This window comes from Electrona antarctica (genome assembly GCF_951216825.1).
Source record: "Electrona antarctica genome assembly, chromosome: 21".
Lineage (NCBI taxonomy): Eukaryota > Metazoa > Chordata > Actinopteri > Myctophiformes > Myctophidae > Electrona > Electrona antarctica.
In genome coordinates, this window is record NC_136802.1 from 27,261,190 (window position 1) to 27,288,096 (window position 26,907).

The 26,907-nt window shown below is 41.8% G+C and overlaps 1 protein-coding gene across 1 annotated transcript; it reads left to right on the top strand.

Moving 5' to 3' along the window:
* LOC306914589 (uncharacterized protein) lies at positions 1–25,631 on the top strand. The gene is made up of 13 exons (XM_079491707.1): positions 1–298; positions 7,900–8,049; positions 9,273–9,365; positions 10,743–10,916; positions 11,027–11,128; positions 12,736–12,777; positions 12,935–12,961; positions 14,499–14,543; positions 14,642–14,686; positions 17,784–17,885; positions 18,953–18,977; positions 19,112–19,194; positions 24,607–25,631. The coding sequence occupies exons 1-13, from the start codon at positions 238–240 to the stop codon at positions 24,618–24,620; spliced, it is 963 nt and encodes a 320-aa protein (XP_079347833.1). The 5' UTR covers positions 1–237; the 3' UTR covers positions 24,621–25,631.
* The last annotated feature ends 1,276 nt before the right edge of the window (positions 25,632–26,907 follow it).

Below are 26,907 nucleotides of genomic sequence, written 5' to 3' on the forward strand. Positions count from 1 at the left end.
CACACACATACACGCGCACTGACCCCCCCACGCGCACACACACACTGTTTTACCAAAACGTGCAGGAAGGGAAGCTGGTGTATTTCCTCCCCTCCTTTATCTGGAGGAAGTGCCAGAATAAGCATCCAAGCGACGACCGGGGGCCGGGGCCCTTTTCCACTGGCCTCTCTCAGCTCAGGGTCTGTGGAAGCAAGGACGACACGGAGCAGACCGCTGCATGCCGTACGTGGAAACACCATGGAGACCATCAGGGTTGTTGTCCTCCTTCTGCTAGCCTCGTTCCTGGTCCTCACAACAGGTAGGGGGTCACCGTTCCCCACCCAGCGTTGATTTTGACAGCACATTTTGATTTTATCGTTTAGTCATTGTCCCTTGAATAGTTTTCATTTAGTCACCTGGAATGTTTCTAGTATGTTGGTCTAGTTTTAGTCGACTTAATCTACAGTTGATTTAGTTCGACGGCGGACCTTGATGCCATCGTAATGACTGATTTTAAACTTGCTGAAGATAGCAGATCTACGCTGTGAGCTTGTAGATCTAAGATTTTCAGCGTGCAACCAAGTGTAAAATGATTGGATCTCTTGTCCACTAGTCCCTTCCTAACATTTTAGGAAGGGACTAGTCTAGTTTTTTATTTGTTGACGAAATTGTCAATATGTTTAGTTCTAGTCATCATAGCTTATAGTATTGATTTAGTTTCCATTTGGTTTTAGTCAGAGAAAAAAGGTAGTCGACGAACATTTTTCATCATAGTATTAATCGACAAAATCAACCATCTACAAACCCTTTGATTTTGTCACGTTGATCATTCTTTTACACTATGTTTTGCTGTCAGTACTGCTGTCAGTACTGCTGTCAGTACTGTTGCAGCTTCCACAGTACATGTTCTGAGCTCAGGATCAGCAACATTGTAGTCTCAGTCCGCCAATGGAACTAGAATTGGGCTAGTGCATGTCTTTGGGCATATGGTGTGGTATTTTGTGTGCTTTTTTATTGACGTGTGTTTTCATGAAATATTTCCTCATAAGGAAGGTACAGTACAACACTAAACATGGTTAGTCATATAGCATATACAATGAATTATTATAATATGTCATTATTGGCAAGATATACATTTTACAAGAAAATCAGTCACTAAGCTTTTGAGCACTGGGGAAAATCAATCTTCCACATTTATTTTTTATTTATTTTGCTTTCTTTCTTTTTTTCCCATTTTGTTATTTTCATTTTGTTTAATTTAGTCTTGGTATGTGCAGAGATTATGCCTGTACCCAGAGGAGTATAGTGTGTGCCAGTCAGACACTGGCACTTTGAACATTAGCTTGAGGGCATCCAGACTGAAAGAGTGGACTTCCGTTTATCCGGGCAGAGATAAGACAGACTGTGCGTGTGTGTGCGTGCGTGCGTGTACTCTCTAAATCTGATCGCCCTAGTCATTAAATAAACTGGGTTAGAATAAAAAATTCATATGCTTCTCAAAAACAGAATAAAACAGGCTGTTAAAGAACAAAGCATGTCCCTAAGAAATCGAGAGGGGAGCGTCAATTAAGACGTGAAAACACACTGGCAAGCGACAGATAAGTTCTGTTTCTTGGTTGAAGGAAAGGGAAAAAAAGAGGTTGGCTCTTGATTGTTTGTTTTCCTTGCGCGAGACCGGGCACACATCCAAAAGAACCTTTAACTGTTCTGCACTGCCCAGATAGGTGATCTAAGTAGCAGATAACCAGTGGGAACCAAACTGCCCTCTCTCTCACAGAGAAGAGAGATCATTGTCCTCAAAGTGACACGTCCCCAACTCCCCATCGGTAAACATCTGAAGGCAACACCCACGCCGTGCGTGCTCACACTGGTGGAGCCCAAGCCCCAAAATGCCAGCACTTAAAATGTCTGAGCCGTCATTGTCTTGAAAGGAAAAGAAAGTTAAACCCGGCGAAGAGGCATGGAGAGGAGACGTTAATGATTTTGGGTTGAGAAAGATCTAGGGAAAATCCAGTTTCATCATTATATTCACGTCTAGAACAATCCCCCAATCCTGACGAGGCATTAGAGAACCGCTGGTGTCACTGCCTCAACGTTCCATGCCTGTGCACACACACACACACACACACACACGACTTCTGACCGGCCACAGGAAATGTCCCTTGACATTTCTCATAGTCTGGGCCTGATTTACACTTCGCCGCAGGACAGTGTCACACAACGAACATATCCGATCTACAAGATTGGCTATGTTGTCGCCGGCGTGCGACAAAAGTATAAACCAGGGTTCAGGACTGCATCGTATGTCTTGTAAGTAACATGATGGATTCATGTGCTGACTCTCGTGGAGGGGCTTTTCTCAAGAACGTGACCGTGACTGGAGGGTGGAAAAGGGTGCCCAAATCAACGACTGACAGCAGTGAAGACAGGACATCCCGGCCTGCACCTTTCAGCTGGAAGGGTCAAGGGACAACAATAGTCTGTCTGGGACAGGATGCAGCTTCACACTGGTCTGGCCTCCCAACAAAGGATATCCACCTCAAACGTGTCGGAGACGCCACCACCACCGCCACCGCCATCTTGACTTTTAATCCTCGCTGTGACACTTGGGAGGATGCCTGCCTTTGTAGCAGACGATGACCTTTCAAACCATGACAAAACAGGGCATGCTAAGAATATATGAATGGAACCCCATCATATCTTAAGTGATTCAATTATTCGGAGGAAATGTTACACGTTAGACAAAAATACTTTGTTTGATCATTAAAATCTACATTATGTACTTACCCTTTGTCCCCCAGGGGGTCAATATCCAATCCAGATCGTCTATTTTCAGGGAATGTTCACCTATTTTTGCCAAACGTTGAATTATTATGATGCCCAGAATGGGGATGCTAATGGGCCACGGCATTTAGACCTGAGGACGATTCTACAAATGTCTTCTAAATCCTGACAGTTTTCTGAAAAGCCCTATGTTTCTATGTCAGTGGTTCTCAAACATTTTCATGTCAAGGACCCCCCAAAAAATATATGTAATTGGCTGCCGAGCCCCATCTGAAAACATGTTGTTCCAGGGACTCCCCCAGAAGCAAATATTTGAGTTAAAACGTTCACTCTGAAAGAATATATATTCAAAGATTTGCACCACATTTTCACGGTTTTTCAAAAATAGCAGACTTACAAGCTCGTAGTGCGGCACTCTGTGCCACGCTATGAGCTTGTAGATCTGCTATTTGTCAATAGCTAAAGTACAACATAATGCTTTAAAACACCAAAAGGGGTTCCCGCCCAGAATGGATTAAATGACAGGAACACCCTCAAGCTGTCAATCATCTATCTGTCCAGTTTCATAACTGCTCATCCAAGCTATGGTGCAAACGGCACCCTCTAGGGGTGGTCATCTCATCTCTGACGATGGAGAGGGCCACTATATTTCCACACTCACTCTAGATCAGCCAAATTATTGTTGCGAGACATGGCCAAAGCATTTCCGGGGGTCCCCAGCCAAAAACGTTGAGAACCCCTGCTCTAGATTGCCAATGTATTTCCACACTCACTCCAGAGGGCCACTGTACACTCACTCCAGAGGACCACTGTATTTCCACACTCACTCCAGAGGGCCACTGTATTTCCACACTCACTCCAGAGGGCCACTATATTTCCACACTCACTCCAGAGGGCCACTATATTTCCATACTCACTCCAGAGGGCCACTATATTTCCACACTCACTCCAGAGGGCCACTATATTTCCACACTCACTCCAGAGGGCCACTATATTTCCACACTCACTCCAGAGGGCCACTATATTTCCATACTCACTCCAGAGGGCCACTATATTTCCACACTCACTCCAGAGGGCCACTATATATTAGCACACTCACTCCAGATAAGAGGGCCACATTGTATATTACTGTCGTAGCAAAAATAGCCGATCTACAAGCTCTGTCGCACTGCGACGTGTTTTGAGCATGTAGATCTGCTATTTTTGCTATATTTGAATTGAAATCCTGAATAATCTTTTACTATTTTTGAATTGGAATCCTGAAAATTAACATTTGTATTTAATTTTAAAAGCCTATAATTATAGTTATCTTAACTTTATGAACTAAATACAAATACATTGGACATAAAAAGACAACATTTTAATAAGCCTACTAGTCATTAAGCTACGAATTAAATTAAACGAAAGTAATTAAAGCGGGTCATGTTTCCATGTTTGGAATTGTAACAGCTGAAATAAGAATAATATATCAATATTCTGATATTAACCTGAGGGACGCATTAAGTGAAGGTGCAGGGGCCGCATGTGGCCCCCGGGCCGCCAGTTGATATTAACCTGAGGGACGCATTAAGTGAAGGTGCAGGGGGGCGCATGTGGCCCCCGGGCCGCCAGTTGATATTAACCTGAGGGACGCATTAAGTGAAGGTGCAGGGGGCCGCATGTGGCCCCCCGGCCGCCAGTTGATATTAACCTGAGGGACACATTAAGTGAAGGTGCAGGGGGCCGCATGTGGCCCCCGGGCCGCCAGTTGATATTAACCTGAGGGACGCATTAAGTGAAGGTGCAGGGGGCCGCATGTGGCCCCCGGGCCGCCAGTTGATATTAACCTGAGGGCCGCATTAAGTAAAGGTGCAGGGGGCCGCATGTGGCCCCCGGGCCGCCAGTTGATATTAACCTGAGGGACGCATTAAGTGAAGGTGCAGGGGGCCGCATGTGGCCCCCGGGCCGCCAGTTGATATTAACCTGAGGGACGCATTAAGTGAAGGTGCAGGGGGCCGCATGTGGCCCCCGGGCCGCCAGTTGATATTAACCTGAGGGACGCATTAAGTGAAGGTGCAGGGGGCCGCATGTGGCCCCCGGGCCGCCAGTTGATATTAACCTGAGGGGCGCATTAAGTGAAGGTGCAGGGGGCCGCATGTGGCCCCCGGGCCGCCAGTTGATATTAACCTGAGGGACGCATTAAGTGAAGGTGCAGGGGCCGCATGTGGCCCCCGGGCCGCATGTTGCCCATGCATGCTCGAAGATGCTACAAAAATGTGAAGAAGGGTGTGGTTCAATTAAGGATACTAGGCGGTAGGAAGTAGAGGAGGAGGGGCCATTCTAACCTCGTAGGCTTCGTACACACATATCAGACGAACATGCTCTGTGCTGTCCGTGTTTTATGGCCGCCTCAATGCTTTTCCAATGGAAGTCACGTGGTTTGACCAAACAGTTGTGTGTGATGGGGGGAGGGGGGGCAATCAAACACAAGTGTTTGGTCAAACCACGTGACTTTCATTGGAAAAGCATTGTGGCGGCCATGAAACACAGGTAGAGCACAGCACAGTTGTTCTTCTTGTGTGTACGAAGCCTTACTGATCAACCTCTTTAGGCCTCACTCACACCAGACACACTTGTGTTCTGTGTGTCAACTCATGGCCGCCTCAATGCATTTCCAATGGGAGTCACATGGTTTCACCAAACATTTTTGTTTGATGGCTGTTTTCTGCCCCCCTCCCCGCCATCAAACAAAAATGTTTGACAACAAAAACAGGACTGAAGCCCCTCATGCGTGACAAGAAGAGCACTATAGGCCAGGCTACAGTATGAAACAACTTGGCCTTGGCCAGTGCATCAAAGAAGCAACTACAGACAATGGAACTCTCACTGAACAGTTTCAATTGTTGTTGGATATTCAATATTTTATGTTCTTGCCAAAGTTAATTTATCTCTTGCCAATAATAGCAAGTTTTCGACGACTAACCATGTTTATTTGTTGTACATTCCTTGTATCAATCAAACGAGGAAATATTTCAGTAAACCACCTGTCAATACTAAAATAGGTTAAAAGTGAACTGTGTGTGTGTGTGTGTGTGTGTGTGTGTGTGTGTGTGTGTGTGTGTGTGTGTGTGTGTGTGTGTGTGTGTGTGTGTGTGTGTGTGTGTGTGTGTGTGTGTGTGTGTTTTCTCGGGATTCGTGCTTCGGGTTTGTTTAATGTCATTTAATCCAGAATTAATAGTATTTTATTTACCGTTTTTAGCATCCAACGTTAGCCTCCAGTGGCTCCCATGGTGTGTAGTCATCGAATATCCAAAATCTCCTCATGCACGCACGCGGTCTAAAGCATTTTAGGGCTCAGATTGAGATAAAGAGCCATGTTTACAGTTTAATAATAACACTTTAATCTGAGCTCGAGAGTGGAAAACCATTGTCAGTGACGTGCACAGATAGACACTAGGGGGTGCTAGAGCACCCCCTGCCCTTTTCCCTCTGGACAAATGTGCCCTTTTGAAAAAAGGGCACTTTTTTTTTTACAGTGTAAGCTGTACAGTATATGTGGACCATGGTGACATTGATCATTGATAAAAAGCTTCTAATATTTTATTTAGGCCCCAAAATATCTCACACTATTAAGGCAACCGGCCGGTTCCATGTGCTGCACAAGGTGCCCTTTCTTTCACCTGAGCACCTGCTCCTCTAAATGTCTGTGCACGGCACTGACCATCGTTTACATCTTGAGATGACGCTGTGGACAGAGGCTCCGTGCACCACGCAATTATGGTGGCATGTAATGGGTTAACCTCTGAACCTTGAACTCATGACCCTGAGTCCCTGACCAAACATATACGAGATAAGAAACTTGTTTCTAACTTTCTTTTTTAATTATTATTATTTTTACTCCACCCCACTTGAAGCAACATCATTTGAAGCTTTTGTTAAACAAAAGCTTAACAAAAGGGTTGTTGGGGCGGTTCCAGGGGGTTGGGTTCCCAGCTAAATGATTGATACTAAAGTCCCCTGTAACTCTGAGAGTTTACAAATGTAACCAAATTGTCATGCATTTGGTTCCATTTGTACACTCTCAGGTCCATGGCCTAATGTATCACAAACTGTGGGTCCTTGAAATTAAAATGCTTGAGATCCACAGGTTTATTCAACATCTGTCAACACTCACAGCTGACAACATAGTGTGGGCTTTAGGGTACAAGCAGATATACACGACCAGGGCCGGAAAGGTGGCAGGAGTTTCTTCCTGGTTTTTAAACAGCTGGTGGATGGAAATTAAGCTCCACTCAAGCTGTTTCCACACTTGGGCCTCTAGGTGCGGCAGTTTTCCGCTCGGAGCAGGCGTCTCTTCCTGGTTTTTTAGACAGCTGGTGGATGGAAATGAAGCTCCACCCACGCGGCAGAATGCTGCGGGGGCAAGCGTTTCCGGGAATCTGGTCGTCGCAGCATTCAGCCGCGTCGGTGGAGCTTAATTTCCATCCACCAGCTGTCTAAAAAACAGGAGGAGACGCCTGTTCTGAGTGGAAAATTGCTGCGCCTAGACGCCTAAGGCTTCACTCACACCTTCACATCTAGCATACAACATTGTTGCATGCTAGATGTAAACAAAGGGTACGTGTCATGGCCGCCCCAATGCATTTCCAATGGAAGTCACATGGTTTGACACAACATTTTTGTTGTGCGGCTTTCGGCTGTGTTTCGACTGCCCCCCTCCCCCTCATACAACACAAATGTTGTGTCAAACCATGTGACTCCCATTGGAAATGAATTGCGGGCTTGCATCAGTCAACAAGTCTCATGCATCAGCTATACAACAATCTGTTGTGCAGGTGTGAGTGAAGCCTTAGGCCTCACTCAGACCTTTACAGCGTTGTGAGTGTCATGGCCGCCCCAATGCATTTCCAATGGAGGTCACATGGTCTGTTGTATGGCTTTCAGCTGTGTTTCGACTGCCCCCTTTCCCTCACACAACACAAATGTTGTGTCAAACCATGTGACCTCCATTGGAAATGCATTGGGGCGGCCATGACACTACACAACATTCATCCAACCCAACAAGCATACAGCAATGCAGTAAAGGTCTGAGCTCAGCCGTATTAGTGTGGAAACAGCTGCTTACTCTGTGTTGTGTTGTGCTGTGTTGCTTGACAGTTTCATCAGATGAGACGCCTGAATCAGCCCCCGCACAAGACTCTAATAAGGATGAGACCAAGCCTGATACCGATGGAACCAGCATCTCTGATGAGACCGGCAACTCTGTTGAGACCAGCAAGTCTGAAAGCAGCGACAGCGACCAGTCAAGTGAGAGCTTTCATATTTCATTACAGCGTATAGGAGTCAAATTAAAAATGAAATGGATAAACCCACACACCGTCTTCACTTGCTGTTACCGTTACACGTTTTATTATTAAAAAAAGGCAACGTTCCGATCAAGGACCTTCCTCAGGCATCTGATAAATCAGTATAGGGGGAAAGGACAAAGGTTTCAATCTTTCAATCTTATTTATCAGCCACACAGGAAACCATTGTTTCATTTGGAAAATAATTGATATATTTGTACACTTTTTAAACTTAACCCCTGGGGATTGCATTTATTTTTAATTTTTTATAAATAAATTAATAAATACAATTGGAGGGGTGTATGTAACTGGCCTCCCATACAACTGGGTGGCCATTCTGTGAGACCAATTCTACCTTTTCAGAACTAAATTACAGGGGTAATTGTGGGCACTGAAATGCATGATCAAGTTAAAATTGGTTGATATATAGAGTAGATTATTTCTTCTGTTGTATTTTGCTTCTACAACTTAAGCTATGACAATAGACAATCTACACAAGATCATTATCACATTTCATTGTAAGGTAAGGTGCTCTGAGCTTGTAGATCTATTACTTAAAAGAACAAAGGTCACCTAGGCTTGCAAGATAGGTTGAAAGTGGTTAAAGGACCTTAAAGGTTTCATGACATTAATTTTCATTTATTTTTATTTTTCGTTTTTCTTGACCTCAATTAAACCCACACAACCTGAACTTTGAACATTCAGTGGATTATGGTGTTTTCTCTGTGTTCTGAAGCCTTTTGAGCTGCAAAATCCCTCAACAGTGACATCTGCTGGCATAATTCTTATGTCATATATGGGATTTGTGGACTCTTACCTCACACTCTTACCTCACATTCAGTAGAAAATCTACTGAATGTTAAAAGTTCAGTTTTTTTGGGTGCAATTGAGCTCAGAAAACATACAAAAAAAAGAATAATTAACAAAACTTTTTTTTAATGTTACGATCCCTTTAAAAGTTTAAATGCCAGCCTCCGCTGATACTGAACATATATACTCTTTGACTCGGTGACATTTAGCTGTAGGCGTATTGTGTTATTATTAGTTATATGAAGACCTCAGTAGAGGTCTCCTTACCTCTACTCTTTACCAGGGTTCATTGTATCACTTATATTACCAGTATACCGACCATGTGCCAATGTGTGTGTGTGTGTGTGTGTGTGTGTGTGTTCTCTGAATCCACAGAAACTGCAGCTCCACCCGCTGGACCAATGGCAATTACCCCCCCCACTCCTGGTCCTGTGGTCACAGTAAAGACAGCAGATGACAATGAGATCAGTGAGTGTCCAAAACACGTTCATGTTGTGTAGACTCTAGCCCACAGGGCCCCCACTCACTCACTCATGCATCTTCCTTGAGTACATCCACTTATGTTAATGTTGGACAGCCCCCCCCCCATTTCAAAATGGCTTAAAAATCAGACCCGTCTGAACTGAGTGGTGCTGTACTTTACTAGTGCTGTTGTACTGTACTGTACTGTACTGTACTGTACTGTACTGTACTGTACTGTACTGTACTGTACTGTACTGTACTGTACTGTACTGTACTGTACTGTACTGTACTGTACAAGCCCTCCTCCCTGGCCTGTGTGGGCGTGGGCATGTGTGTGTTAGCCTGCACAACAGTGACACTTGATGGTCAACAAACGCTATTTCCGTACTCGGATGGACAGACAGACCCAGCCAGGGACACACATTGCTGTATATAGGAGTGGCTAGCACCAATCAAAAAGGCACAATACAAGCTCACAAGTTAACGTGTCACATTGCATTGAGTTGCGAGCTATTTTATCTGTTAAGGAAATTTTTTAAAATGTGTGGAAATGTTTGACAATTGTGTATCTATATCATTTGTAGACTGAGAGTCATATCAAACATTTAGGCAGTTGAATAAAGGTGTAAAGGTCTGGTGACATTTCTTTCTTTCTTTTTTAACCTTTTTTTTTAGGTTTTTTCTGACCTCAATTGCACCCAAAGAAATTTGAACTGAACTTTGAACATTCAGTAGATTTTCTGTGGTCTGGGCTTTATTCAGATTATTCAGATAATTAGCCACAAAAAACTGCTCTGATTTGCCTGTGGACAGTGATGTCATCAGAATCAAGATCTGGAACTATCCATTTAAGAAAATGCATTTCAGCCAATGGATAGTTCCAGATCTTGATTCTGATGACATCACCGTCCACAGGCAAAGGCAAATCAGAGCACTTTCAGAAAAATCCCAAAGGCAAACAACACAGGACATAATAAGTGAAAAGTTGAGGATGGTTTGAGTCTACATACAGTATCTGTGCTGTTGGTTCAAAGACCTTGTATCTCGATTATTTGAACTTAAAAAAAAAGCATCCTTGAATGATGTCTTGTATTGGGCGAGATGTGATTGCCTGTGCTCTCCCTACCAAATGTACAAATTAGCAGTGAGAATGGACCGGAATACAAAGTAAATTGGCACAAGATGGGGTGAAACAAAGTCTCTCAGGAAGGCGTTATGTAAGCGTAAGACCAGTACATTTTGTTTTTAATAAAGCATCCAGTATTGTGTATCCCTTGCTTAGTTATTCGGTAGTAACCACTAATCACATAGACGACAAGGCCTATTAGTAAATCTGTCATTTGGTCTTAGTCTTATTTTTATTTACCGTATTCTTTCTTCCAGTTCCAGATATCAATGCTGCCACACAGGCAACTTTGCCTCCTGTCCAGGATTCCGCAACGACAGTCAAAAAACCAGAGGCATTAGCGACAGCGCCACCACAATTAACCCCCAAATCAATAACGACAACAGCACCTGCTGTAGTTCACCCACGTGCTCCAACCAAAGGCAACGAAAGTGAGTCTCTCTGCTCGATTAAAATTAACTGTGCATTTAATAGTTGATCTTTTTGCTCACATTAATAATTAAATCTGTCCATCCTGTCATTTACGTGTGTGTGATATCAGCAATAGACTCTGAAAGTGAAAACATAACCATAACAGTCTCCAAGGATGAGAGTCTTCCAAAGGCCGACAACTCCTCGGAAACCAGCAATAACAACCAGTCAGGTGAGAGCTAATTTACCATGAATACAGTAGGTTTCATATTATTTTATTCATTTACATAAGACAGATGGTACAGCAGGTAAACAATATAGGAGGGAAGCACAAATCAGCCACACACAATTTCAGTTCAGCTACTGTACATTAACACTTTAGTAAGGGTCACTTTCAGAATGTCCAAATCATTTCTACGCTTGCTCACAATGTGTCCCATTGCGACGCCATGGGCATAGCAGTGGGTGTGGTTTTCTCGCACCACTGAAAAGCCTGCCATTCACTTTCCCCATAGAGATTTACAAATATATTTATATATCAATTATTTTAAGCCTAGAATCAAGACATCCAGGATCCTGTTGATTCATGACCTGCATAAAACCTTTGATTCTGTGAAAATATTAATAATAATATTGTGTTTTATGGTCATGATTCACCAGGATTCTGGGTGGCTTGATTCTAGGCTTAAAATAATTTATATAAATATGTTTTGTAAATCTCTATGGGGAAAATGAATGGCAGATTTGTCAGTGGTGCTGACCACTGGTGCTGACCCCTATACTGGAAAACCACGCCCACTGCTAGAGCGTCGTAGTCCCGCCCCCTTTCATTACGACGAGAAACCTGGAAAAGAATTCCCCGTTAATTTTCCTCTTAGACTTTTCAAAAAGTATTTATTTAAAGACGTTTACGAAGAAAAACAAAACAAAAAGTGTTGTAACCTGCCTTTTTTTCTTCTTTCTAATTATTTGAACATTGTGATTATTGTCATGATTTGTCACAACTCGATTTGGCTTTGTCCGCGGTGTAAAGAAAAATACTTTTTGAAAAGTCTATGAGGAAAATGAACGGGGAATTCTTTTCCGGGTCTCTCGAGGGGGCGGGACTGCGACGCTCTTTTAGGGATGCCAGAGTTCTAGTGGTTTTAACCACATGGACCCTGAGCAGTGAGCATCCCTATTCTGGCCAGCTCACAATAGGTGAGCAATAAGGCGAAAATTGGCAAACGTGTTGTTTTGTGTTGTCGTGTCGTGTCATGTCGTGTCGTGTCGTGTCGTGTCGTGTCGTGTCGTGTCGTGTCGTCTTGTCGTGTCGTCTTGTGTGCGTTCTGTGAGCTTGTGTATCAAGGTGTTTCAACCCATTAATTTATGACCCTTAGGCCGATTCTACAAATGCCTTCTATATCAGTAGTTCTCACACTTTTTCGTGCCAAGGAGCCCCAAATTGATATATATATATTTGGAAGATTTGTCTCAAACAAATTCAACACTTTCAGGACTTTTCCAAAATGTTCACAATACAGGGACGTAGCTGACCATTTGGTTGCCCTACTCGCAGTGCGTATTGCGCGTATAGGTAGCGACGGCACTATCACAGTAGCAGATGCACAAGTTCGCAGCACGGCACGATGACACAGTTGCTTTCCCGCGGTCCAGATTCTTCTGTGCAGACTGAATCTGTGCAGACTGCACAGGGTTTCTGAAGTGAACCAGTATGATTGTTGTAAAACGAGTCTGGTTTTGCTATTATAGTTGCGTGGTTCGTTGGAAATTGTATGCATGGCATGTTCTATTCATTTTACTTATTTAATATTTATTCATTCATTTTTATGATATCAGAGTCTGGTCCGAGCAACAATCCAACAGCTATGCCAGACAAAGGTATGTATCGTACTATAGTATCAAACTAAACTAAAGCATTGTTAAATAGCAGTGAGTGAACCTTAACCTCTAAACAAATGTGTTGGCTTGGATATAACATATAAATGACTGTATATGTCTCTATAAACATTAACTATTAATCACTGATGTTCTCCAGGTGCAAGCATGCCCGCAGGAGGTACAGGTACGTTTCAAGAAGACCTAGTATACATTTCTTTGTCTGCTTTAACTGTTATACAGTGTAGTTAGATGAGGGGGGGCAAAAATAGAAATTGTATTTGCAAAATGTACAATATGGAATGTGCTTTTTATGGCACTTCAAAATCTAAATTAAAAAGTCTCTGTCTGGGTGTAAACCTCCTAATGTCTAAAACTGTTACTTTCCAGGATTCAAGTTCTATCAACATACAGCAGATCTACAAGCTCAAAACATGTCGCTTCGCGCCGTGTTTCGAGGCTTGTGGATCTGCTGCTTTTGTGTGACGCTGCATGTACAGTAGTATGATCAAGTAGGGCGAAATAACACACAAAATTTTAAACCTGGAGATCGGAGGTTTCTACACGACAGCAGGGACGTGCATGCACACATAGACATCAACGGGGGCTTCAGCCCCTGCCCTTTTACCCGTCTGTAAAACAACTGCCCTCTCCAGACCACGAATGCAGCATTTACTACTATTTTCTTTCCCGAAGTCTCCTGAACTAATTTGTTTCAAAACCCATGCCGTACACTGCATCTCCAGTAGATAAAGAGTGCAGGGTTGCACCCCGAAAATAGCTGATCTACAAGCTCTCAACGCGTCGCAGCGCGACGCGTTGTGAGCTTGTAGATCTGCTATTTTCGCTATTTTGGGCCAAAAGTGCCCTCTTATGGGATTTCAGCCCCTGCCTCTCTAACACTCTCTGCACGTCCCTGCACGACAGAGACGAAAAATGAAGCAGTTGAGACAAAATACCATCTAAGTCCACAATATTTATCCATAATGTATAAATTATGGATAAAGGGTCAGGACACATATAGGCCTTTTCGGGGAGGGGTCAGAATAAATGATGGACTTTTAGATGGATTAAACTGCTCAATTGTTCTGCACATCCACCTTGGTCGCTGGTGGTGCAGCACTAAACATGAACATTAAAATAGAAGGAAGTCCGCACAGGCAGCTGCTGCTCAGAGTAAAGTTTAACCCATTTTGGCCTGACATCGAAATTTTGAAAATCTTCTAAATTCGGACAGTTTTCTGAAATACCTCATGTTTCTGTATTAGTGGTGCTCAATATTTCATGTCAAGGACCCCAAAAATGATATGTAATCGGCCGCCGACCCCCATCTGAAAATATGTAGTTCCAGGAACCCCTCAGAAGCAAAGGTTTGAGTTAAAAATGTTCGCTCTGAAAGAATATATTCAAAGATTTGTGCCGCATTTTCACAATTTTTCAAAAATAGCAGACATATGAGCTTGTAGATCTGCTATTTTTCAATAGCTAAAGTATAACATAATGCTTCAAACACCAAAAGGGGTTCCCGTTCAGAATGGGTTAATGTGCAAACGGTTACATTAACATTTCGACCAGAGTGTCCTTCCTCAGGTGCCACCTGAGGAAGGACACTTGATGGTCGCAACGTAATCCAATAAAGCCTTCAATTTACAAGAATGCTTTTTCCCCCCCACAGAATGTCCATATAACAACATAAAGTATAAACTGTGTATCTATATTTGCAGATAAGACGAATAAAGCAACCCAAAGTCCTCAAGGAAACGATGCTGGTAAGTTGTGGAGAAATCACATTCACAAAAATGATTGCTAATCATGACTCATCAATTGAATCTAAATCAATCTTAAAGAAAACATTTGGATCATTTAGGTCCACAGAGTGGCAGCCCGAAGGAACAAGAATCTACCAAATCAGGTAAGAAGATACGTGTGTGTGTGTGTGTGTGTGTGTGTGTGTGTGTGTGTGTGTGTGTGTGTGTGTGTGTGTGTGTGTGTGTGTGTGTGTGTGTGTGTGTGTGTGTGTGTGTGTGTGTGTGTGTGTGTGTGTGTGTGTGTGTGTGTGTGTGTGTGTGTGTGTGTGTGTGTTGTTTTACATCTGGCCACACAGGATCTACTGAATGTGAAGGTAGAGGTAGTAGGGGGATGCCATACTGTGTGTCGTAGGCTCAATATGTCAGTTTGTCACATTTAGTAGATCCCGTGATCTTTTGTGGCCAGATATAATTTCTTGGGGTCTAGTAGGACTATAGTAAATCATAAATAAAAAAATCACCATATTCTTTTGTAAAAAGAATACATATTTAGGACCATGTTCGAATGCCCCCACCCCCCTGTCAAAAATAGCTAAAATCGCTAAAACGAAAGAAAGCAGCAAATGGAAAAAAAAGTAACACTCATCTTTTACTTTCTCTAATAACAACCTAAAACATGAACCTTGGTTGGTAAAAACTAAAGTTGTCCTTTAAATATAAGAATATCTAAAATACAAGATTGTGTAATTAAATGAAAAGGTCTACAGGAATGAACCCGGGATTTACATGGATTTAGAACCTCCATTATTGCTTCAACTGTTTCAGAAAAGTATTCAGCATGTCTCTGCTGTCGAGAAGAAACCACCCAACTAAATAAATATAGATTTGTCAGGACAGGAAATTAAGAAAACGTTATATTTTTAAAACAATGAGATAGTCAGGACAGGAAATGAAGAAAACCTTATATTTTTAAAACAATGAGATACTGCCTGATTAAAGTTGGTATTGTGACTTTATATATTTGAGGGTCCAATGGAGTTCAGAATAATTATTGTCCAAAGCGTTTTTTAAATTTTTAACACAGACATAAAGGGTGTTCAAAAACCTCCAAAATGGAGTTATAGGTGTTTTCCTCCTGACAGCGACAGAATTATCTAATTTTACCCGACAAATTCCAATCACATTTAACTGCTTGGCATCTACAGGATATTGTGTCAGCTAGTAAATCTCTGCACTTAATAGTATATCTTAATATTCTTTTAGAGTAGCCTACATTAATTCTTACAGCTTTTGTCCTCCAAATGTAGTTGCTATTCCAATTAACACTACCCACATATTTCTGTGTTGCCACTGCTATTGTACCAAGAGGTCACCTGTGCCAGTGAAGCTCATCTCTCCTCCCCATCGTTGATGTTCTCCCTAACTTTATAATTGTGTGGGATGTAATATGCTATATACAGTATAGTTGTTCAAACAAGTTACATTATATCGTGCTGCCAACCCATTTTGACCAAGTGCCGCGCTACAAGCTTGTATAGGTCTGCTATTTTTTTTTAATCTTGAAAATGTGGCGCAAATTTGAATATATATATATATTCTTTCAGAGCCAACGTTTTTAACTCAAATCTTTGCTTCTGGAGGTTCCCTGGAACAACATATTTTCAGATGAGGGTCGGCGGCCTATTACATATAATCTTGGGGGTCCTTGACATGAAAATGTTTGAGAATGACTGACATAGGAACATGGGTTTTTCAGAAAACTGTTAGCATTTAGAAGGCATTTGTAGAATCGTCCTCAGGTCTAAATGGGTTAAGAGCCTCAAGTATACTCCGTAGTGCAGGGGTTGTCAAGTGATTGTGAAACCAGGGACCACCACCCTGACTAAGAATCAACCTGGGGTCCACTTGTTATGTATCCCATGCCTAGGCATCCCACTGTTTCTCAACCAATAGTCCACACACTACTAGTGGTCCATGCCTCATGGTATAATTAGGTCTGCAGGTGGTCCATGGGAAAACGTTTTAAAAGTCCATAAATAACATATTTGAATTAATAACCGTGGGGGGAAAGGCTTGGAAATGAAAGATTTGTTGCACTATACCACGCGATAGTACGCACAACAAATTATATCAAGCCCATATGGGTCATTATTGACCTGAAATATGCGAGTGGTCTGCGGAGCTCAGAAAAGGTAGAGAACCACTGATCTATTCTTATCTCACGGTTACCATAATTCCGTTCTTACTTTGTCCAACCTTCCATATTAAACTCATTGTATTATTAACTGATATACTGATTGTATGAGCGTCGAGCACACACATGCAATATATATCTCCTAATAATGATGACTGAACCAGGCTGTGTACACTTCCCCTTCTTGAAATTACAACTCCCTTTTTCTGTGGAATATCTTCACCTACAACATTGAGGCCTCATCATAGGTCACCAGCAGTGGTGGAAAGTAACTAAGTACTGTACATTTTGACCTGAGATCTGTCTTCTACATCCTGACAGTTTTCTGAAAAAGCTATGTTTCTATGTCAGTGGTTCTTCGATTTTTCAAAAATAGCAGACCTACAAGCTTGTAGCGCGCCACTCGGTGGCGCGCTATGAGCTTGTAGATCTGCTATTTTTCAATAGCTAAAGCATAACATAATGCTAACACCAAAAGGGGTTCCCGCCAAAAATGGGTTAAGTACAATTTTGAGGTATTTGTACTTTACTTGAGTATTTCCAATACTTTTACTTCTACTCCACTACATCTCGGAGCCAAAATTTGTACTTTTACTTCACTACAATTATTTGAAAACTTTAGTTACTAGTTGCTTTGGAGATTTTAATTTTGATTAGAAAAAATACATTAACCACTTCAACCCTATACATTTCGGCCATTTGAAAATAGCCGATCTACAAGCTCACAATGTGTCGCGTTGCGACGCATTGTGAGCTTGTAGATCTGCTATTTTTCAATCGATTTTGTACACATTTTGAACTTGTGAAATGGCACATTCTGCACAATGACTACTTTTACTTTTAGTACTTTAAGCACATTTTGATGCCGATACTTTTGTACTTTTACTCAAGTACATTTTCAATTCCGTACTTTTACTTGTAACGAAGTATAGTTCTAAATTGCAGTATTTGTACTTTTACTTAAGTAAAACATACTTTTTCCACCACTGGTCACCAGGTCATTTAGTTTCTCAGGAAAACAAATATAAAATATAAAAATAAACATCTCTGTCATTATCTATACACAGACAGAAGGCTCCTGTGGATTCTTCTCCCGGTCCTCGGCGTGGCCGTGGCCGCTCTCGTCTTCATTTTCAAATTCAAATGCATGAAGGTCCACGACCACACAGGTAAGTGTCTTATGAATGGACAGTATATGGTCCACGACCACACAGGTAAGTGTCTTATGAATGGACAGTATATGAAGGTCCACGACCACACAGGTAAGTGTCTTATGAATGGACAGTATATGAAGGTCCACGACCACACAGGTAAGGGTCTTATGAATGGACAGTATATGGTCCACGACCACACAGGTAAGTGTCTTATGAATGGACAGTATATGAAGGTCCACGACCACACGGGTAAGGGTCTTATGAATGGACAGTATATGAAGGTCCACGACCACACAGGTAAGTGTCTTATGAATGGACAGTATATGAAGGTCCACGACCACACAGGTAAGTGTCTTATGAATGGACAGTATATGGTAGTCCGGCAGCAGTGTTGTTTTCGTCGACTAAAACGAAGACGAAAAATGTTCGTCGACAACCGTTTTTCACTGACGAAAACTACATGGAAACTAAATGAAAACTAAGCTATGATGACTAAAACTAAGACTAAATATACTGACGATTTCATCAACAGATAAAATCTAGACTAAAATGTTAGGAAGGGACTAGTGGACAAGAGATCCTGCACTATAAGTCATTTTACACTTGGTTGCATGCTGAAAATAGCCGATCTACAAGCTCACAACGCGCGTTGTGAGCTTGTAGATCTGCTATTTTCAGCAGGTGTAAAAGAAGCCATTATGGCATCAAGGCTCGCCAAGATACCTTTTAGTCGACTAAATCAACTGTAGATTTAGTCGATTTATTATCGATTTAGTATAGAGCAAGCTCTATACTAGCCACGCCCTGAAGAAGACGTGATTGTCGAAACCGGTCGGCTTTTGGTGGCTTTTAATTGTTTTTAAAAACAGCTGCTACAGCTGTTTTTATTGCTAGCAATAAAGGCTTTTTTAAATTAATCCTTGCGAGAGTGTGCTTGAAGCTTGTCCGGTGGGACCCCCTTCTCCAAACTTTAATATCAATTTTAATCTATGATTTATTCATATAAGAATGAAATAACCTTGCAAAAATAAATAAAGGCACTTGGGTTTACAAATGTCCCCTTTTTGCTATGTGTCCAACAGAGACCATTGATAATGGCACTGAAAAGTGAGTATGTCTGAATTTTGAAGAGATTGGTTTGTTCAGTGTCAAGTGAAGTTAATTATCATTTCTACATACTAAATTACAATGTGCAGTGCTAAATTACAAAGTATTAATTTGTGTCCTTTGATTCTGTGCAGTGCATCTTTCCAAAGCAGACCTGAGAGCACCAAAGATGGAGTAATGCTTCTGGGGGTGAAATCGTCAGGAGGAGAAGAGAATGGTAAACATTTACATTGCTTCCCATTCAATACAACAACAATGTTCAAAATGAGAGTCTGTTGAATTGACCAGTCAGTCACCCAGGGGTCTATACCAGTCATTCTAACTTTTCCGCTCTAGACCAAATATCTTTGCAGAAAACCTACGAGCTCACAACTCATCCCATTGCAACATGTTGTGAGAGTGTGTACTGTAGATCTGTTATTTGTGTGTGTGTTATGTTTGACCCAGAATATAGGGATAGGGACACTAGAGTTTATGTGGACATTTATGTGGACATTTTGAAAGATATGATTTATACACTAATAACATTATCAGACAAATAACATTGCAATAGTTTTTCTACACCCTTCATTTGTGGGTTGAATTGATTTTGCAACATTGAGGCCTCATCATAGGTCACCACGTCATTTAGTTTCTCAGGAAAACAAACGATACGTAGCTTGCAGAGTTAGTTCAGTCAGATATACTCGAGTGGCTTCATGGGGCTCAAGGGGCGCATTTCAGTGGCAGCGGTGGCCAAACGGATTGCGGAGCGGTCTTGATACCGGAAGGTCGCCAGTTCGAATCAGCGGTCCGACACGTTAAAATTACCACCGCTGAAGTGCCCTTGAACAAGGCATTGAACCACTACGATTAAATGTTCTATGAGCAGGGCCTGGCTGGAAACAAGTTCTTGAGCTTAGCCCAGATACCCTGGGTAAATATAGTAATCATTTCATTTAATTTCATTCCTATACTCGAGGGGTACTCCTGTGCAGTACTATGTGGGTGTATACAGTGTTTACAAGACCCACATGTCATACGCTGTTGTGGCAGTCAGCTGACCAATTGGGCGAGGTATTTAAGCTCACCTAGACCGCATGCATTCTTGCCGAATGTATGCATTCTGCATGTCTTCTTTCATGCCTTCCTGCTGCATAATGGTTCCTGGTTGCTGTTATGCAATGTTTGCTCCCACCGCCACCCCAGCACCACCGGTGGGTCACTGGGTTCTGTTCCCCATGGGGGGTTGTTATTGTATATCTATCTCCCTGCTCTTAATGTTTAATGATGGTGTTTAATTGTGCCAAGCAGGGAGAAAAATGTAGCAGAGCCGAATGCCAAGATAAAATATTATATGCACACTTGTATTCTCATTCTATAATAAATATTGGTTAAATCTATTTGTGAGTTATCTGACTGTGTAAATATATAAAAAATATATTTACTTACAGTATCCTACAAATTCCTCCATGTAGTTTCATACACAACGAACGTTACAAAGTTTGTAATTAATTGAAATTTGTTATGAAACTCAAAATTATTTAAGTATTGTAAGTGAAAGTGGCCAATGATGACCAATGGGCTATCTTCACAGACACATGCTTCCTATTAAAATAAAGGAAAAAGAAAACAGAAAAATAGATCTGTATTTCTCACAAATAAACAATTAGGGTTTAGAGTAGACCAGGGGTTTTCAACTGATTGTGAACCAGGGACCACCACCCTGACTTAGAATCAACCTGGGGACCACTGTTGCGTTGGGTTGGGATATGGGCTAAGGGCTAAGATTAATGCTTTTGTAACACTTGCTATATGCGTCCCATGTGTACACATTCCACTGTTTCTCAACCAATTGTCCACTGACTACTAATACTTTCCTAATAATAATGACTCAACCAGACAATCCGCTGCACTTCCCTCTCTTGAGATTCGTACTCCCTTTTTCTGTTGAATTTCTTGACCTCCAATTTTTCAGTAAATGACAGTCATCATAGGGCACCAGGTCATTCAGTTCACTGTTTCTCAACTAGTGGAAGGACATTTTTAAAAATCAACAAATCCTACATTACTAAATGAATGGTCAGGGACCACATGCAATACGTCCAGGGACCACCAGTGGTCCACGGACCACCTGTTGAAAACCCCTGGAGTAGACTGTAGTAGTGGCTCTTTAACATGTTTTCAAAGTGTTCAGTCTCTGACTTCTTCACTCCGCGCAGCACTGCTGCTTCATCAGGCATGCATTTGCAATTATTCCAGGGAAGTTCGGGAGCTTTTAATATCTCATTGTAGCCTACGTGTCCCGTAATGGGCTTTGGGCTGCGCGCTGGGTGAGGGAAGGTGTTTCCTGTGATTTTGCGCCCCACCCTTGAACGACCAGCAGGGGCAGAAAGATAGGGACTTCCTCGTAAACACACAGATTATTTGGGACGGGAGCTATTGTGTTGGCCGGCAAATGTCAATGTAGTCCAGACACTCTGTGTGTGTGTGTGTGTGTGTGTGTGTGTGTGTGTGTGTGTGTGTGTGTTTATGTCCATGAACACGTAAGCGTAAATATTTGTGTGAGCGTGTAATTTGTATGTGGTTTGGTAAATTTACTCACAAACACGTTTCCTCTGTTAATACTATAAGCATGTCTAGATTACTTGATTGCACCCACGAGAGGAAAACTGAGTCAAGTTTTAGGAATATTACAAAAGAAAAAGCTGTTTTGGTCAGTAATCTGCAAACCTATTTATTTGTATTGTTTTTAATCACTTTCCATTTTGGCAATACCAGGAAGATAGGTATACATTTCCCAGTTTTCTGGTAGAATAGCCTACTCTCTTGCATGCATGTTACTTGTGTATTGTACTAAGATCCCCCTCCCCACACACACACACACGCACGCACACATGCACACGCACACACACATTCAGAATATTATAATATATTATATTTCAGAACATGGTGTAATTCCGTGCTGTATCTTGTATATTTGTTTGCTTCATTTGTCAAAAAGCTGCCAGGTGCATAGCATTAAGGCTCTCTATTCGGTTGTCACCCCAAATAGTGTTATTCCTTTCTTTTAAGGCTTCTTGGACTTTGTACTACATGGCATATTAATATTACATCTATTAAATAAATCTATTGGCAATCTGTGTTCAGGAGACAGTACATGACCCATGTGAGATGTGACCATGAGTCACCAATCACCATCTGTTGCACCACTCAGTTCACACGGCCCGGGTGTGTCTCTGAGACAGACACACTTTCCTCCAAATACTCCAGTCTAGAAACTGTGCCATCTTAAATACTTCATGATTAAATCCAACTCCAACTTCTGACCATCATCTTCCCAGAATAGTTCAGGTTTTTGTTGTTGCATTGCCTCAAATAATGGAACCCTCAAATCATCATACAATGATGATTTGAGGGTTCCATTATTAATAAAACATAAAATGAAATTAATTTTCAACATCATTTAGGTCACATATACTGTACATTACACAATCTATTCTCTTCTGTCACTGGGGCTTTCACTTCTAGTGATTTTTACTAGTTGACTGGTTGCCTAGTTTACTAGCCTAGTGGCCTACCTATTATGTTAAAAATAATAATAATAATAATATAGGGACAAAGCTCATTAATCAACATGTCAGTTTTCACCTCAATGTAAATGGGCCAGAGTTAGCCAAAGCTAAATTTCATCTGTAGTCCCTGGGCAGGCTCTTAAAAAATGATTATCAACTAGTCAACTAGTACCAACAAGGTCAACTAGTAGATTTACTAGTCGACTAGTTGCTTAAAGCCCTATCTGGCACCGCTGAAAACCGACCTACCTCAATAGCCAGAGCAGGTCGTCCAATGATCCATGGGTCGGCGGTTCAAATCCCGGCTCCTCCTGTCTACATGTCGAAGTGTCCTTGGGCAAGACGCTGAACCCCAAATTGCTCCCGATGTGCTGGTTGGTACCTTGCATGGCTTCCGCCGCAATTGGTGTATGAATGTGTGTGTGAATGGGTGAATGTAATGCACAATCTATGTAAAGCGCCTTGGATAAAGGCGCTATATAAATGCACCATTTACCATTTACCATTTAGCCAGAGTACCAGTTCTCAGCTGAGCACACAATGGCCGCTGGTTGGTACAGTTCAGTACCAAAACCTGCATTTCAAAGTTACCAACCTGTAACGGTCCATTTGGAACACACTCAAGAAACCCTGAGGGTCCTTGAACCCCACTATTAACTAACTTGTAAACCTTGTAGAGAGAATGCTACCTTTCTCCTGTCTCCTCACGCATAGGTACAGTAGCAGCATTGCCATCTGCTGTTGAGTTGAGGAAATTATGCAAATGAACATAGACTCCCATATAAATGTAGGATCTTTTATTGTCTCCACCAGGCCGAAGGCATGGGGAGAGAGTATGTTTTATGTTTTGCTGTCTGTCCGTCCGTCCGTGTGTCCGTCCGTCCGTGTGTCCGTCCGTCCGTCCGTCCGTCCGTCCGTCCGTCCGTCCGTCCGTCCGTCCGTCCGTCCGTCCGTCCGTCCGTCTGTGATCAGCTAATCTCCGGCACCGTTAACCCGGTCGATGCCAAATTTTGCACACACACTCCCTGGATGCCAACGATGTGACCTCTGCCCCAAAATTTCCAGAACGGCCTGTTATAGCGCCACCAGGAGGCCGCTTTGTGCAAAACAAGTTTTTGGACAGTACACCTAAGGATTTTGTCCAAACATCACGCAAATTGGTACACAGTCTCTCTAGAGCCATTCAACGAAACGGGTCTTTCAGATTTCTCAGACTCCATCCTGATAAAGATTTGGAAGATTGGCTTCCAAAGCAAGCAGGAGTGCTCAGTTTCAAACAAAATGCTGCAAATCATGAACACATCGTGTGATTTCCGTGAAATTGTGCACGCACATTCCCACTAGGCCGAGGAAGAAATGCCACATGAACATTTTCAACTCAGCCTCATGGTGGCGCTATAACTGGCAGAAAAGTGTTTTACCTCTAACTGCACGGATCTGTGGATAACTTTGTATGCCAACTCCCTAGAGGCCAAGGAAAAACCTTTGCCTGGAATTTTTCACATCTGCTCTTTATAGCGCCACCAGGAGGCCGACATATGTAAAACACATTTTCTAATATTACTCCTTCAGATTTTATCCAAATTTCACGCAAATCGGTACACATGCTCTCCATAGTCATGTGATCAAGACGGGTTTGTTTGATTTCTCATAATCCACCCTCATTGGCTACGATTGGCTTCTAAACTTTTCAGGAGTAGCCCGCTTTGTACCCGTTTTGTACAAATCGCCACAACTACTCAACGCAGCGTCCGATTGTGGTGAAACTGTGCATGCATATTCCCACTAGGCTTTGGAAGAAATGCCACTTGACAGTTTTCAAATCAGCCTCATGGTGGCGCTACAACAGGCCAAGCCACGTCACACACACGCACGCATGTACGCACGCGCACACGCACACACGCGTTTATATTGCTCCTAAACATTTTGCCAAACATCACACTCACACTCCTATCCTCCTGGTGGAGACCTGTGCCCAGAAGGGCACTTTTTCTAGTTTAGTTTTTAGAAAGCCTAAATGTGAATCTCTTAATGGCCTTTAGGAAAGATTATCATGTGTCTATTGTGTGTTTCAGCTGCAGCAAGATAAAACCCAGAGCAGGACAAGCCCGGACCAGTGGATGAGACATGCCAATCCATCCCAAACACCAGCGGTCCTGGATATAACTCACTTAGAAAGCTTCTGCATCGAGTTAAATTTGAAGTCAACAAGGGGGTGGTGGATGAGGGGAGGGGGGGGGAGGGGGTGGTAGGAAAGTTTGAGAGATAGATAGATAGAAGGTTCGATGGGAGGTTTGTTTATGATTATGTACATTGTACGCTGAAAGAGGTAGAACAAAATTTGTCCAGCATGTCCATTCAATTCAGTTCCAGTTCCACTGTATGTAGGCTGTGATAAACAATAACCGACTGGAACAAATTAGCAAACTAGACTACAAGGGTATAGGTGTATATATCTAACATTTCAGGATAAGAGAGCACTGAAGCAAACAATGTTGTTTATTAAGATGTTGGGAAGGAAAAAATGGAAGGTTTATAAATAGGTCCTTTGTGTGTAAAATATCATTGCAGTAGATCAGTTTACCAGAGGATGAAATGGACAATTACTGTAGAAATTTACTATTGAAATATTTTATGTTTTTGTATTTTTTTTAAATCTTGTGAACCAAGAAATGACTTGATACATGAGATCTATATTAATAACTATATGTATACACCCCCCTTGATTTGTTTCAGTATACTGAGACAAGCCTAACTTTTTTTTCCTTCCCTACACTTTGGGCTACAATGCAGATTTCTTGTACAGTGAACTCTGTTCCAGATCAACAAATGTTTTTCAGTCTGATGTAATTAATCATTATGTTAATATCACAGTTTTCTGTAGGCCTCAATGACAATATTATGAGGCCATTCATTTTGTTGTTTTGATATCGGCAGTAGCCAAGCTTCACCACAAGAGGGACATGATAGACCCTCACAGGAGTATACTGTATGTTTTTCTATTTGGTTTGTGTGACTAAATGATTTGTTTTGCTTGTTTGTCTTTGAAAGGAAGCCTTTACTATTCTCCGCTGCTCCTATAATGTAAAAATCAAGTTGATTTGCCATCGCCAACAGTTGCAGATATTCAAATGGTTATGGAATTAGTTCTGTATGCACTGATTAATTTGTTCTCTCTGTATCCTTTTTTTAACCAAATATTTAATTGAGATACTACATTCACTATGAACATGAACACTGATGCAGAGGAATGTATGTATTTCAAATACAGGAACCACTTTCATCTTTTTTTCCAACTTTTTTCATTATTTTTCCTGTACTAGGCCTACTGAAAGGATTACATTTCATGTAGGCCTACACTATAATGTCACCCCAAACCAAACTGAATGTTTCGGACCATGAAAATACATGTTTAAACACACACACACACACACACACACACACACACACACACACACACACACACACACACACACACACACACACACACACTTACAGTCTTTTTTTCTTTTTGAGAAACGTGACATATTGTTTTGCTGTGTAGGTGTGACTGGAAAGTGTTTGAGTGGTGCAACCACTCCAAGGAACAGCAATGTCCGTCCGAACCTATGTGACTATGTTACTATGTTTAGAGTACCACTAGGGGCAAAAGTGGTGCTGTTGTGCCAGAAACAGAGAGAGAGAGATAGTGCTGCACTGTTGCCTGCTAATGAGAGAGAGAGAGAGAGGCAGGGGGGAGGGGAGTTGCACCACTCAGTTCACACGGGTGTGATTTTTTTGTTACCATTTTCAAATGCACAATCACTCATACACTATTAAATCACTGAACATGGTTGTTGCTCAATTTGTTTCTATATCCAATGTTATATGCTGTGCAGTGGTGGACCAACACTCAGGTATTCAAAAGTACTAAGTACAGTTTCTTATGAATATCAATGCATTGCTGTTAGGGGTGGGACGATATGGTATACCACCCAATACCATATCTGCAGTGGTGGAAAGTAACTATTACTTTTACTTAAGTACTGTACTTAAGTACAATTCTGAGGTATTTGTACTTTACTTGAGTATTTCCAATTTCCAATACTTTTACTTCTACTCCACTACATCTCAGAGGCAAAATTTGTACTTCACTACAATTATTTGAAAACTCGTGGTTGCTTTGGAGATTTTAATTTTGATTAGAAAACATACATTAACCACTTCAACCCTATACATTTCGGCCATTTGAAAATAGCAGATCTACGAGCTCACAATGCGTCGCAACGTGACGCATTGTGAGCTTGTAGATCTGCTATTTTCAATATATTTTGTACACATTTGAACTTGTGAAATGGCACATTCTGCACAGTTAGTACTTTTACTTTTAGTACTTT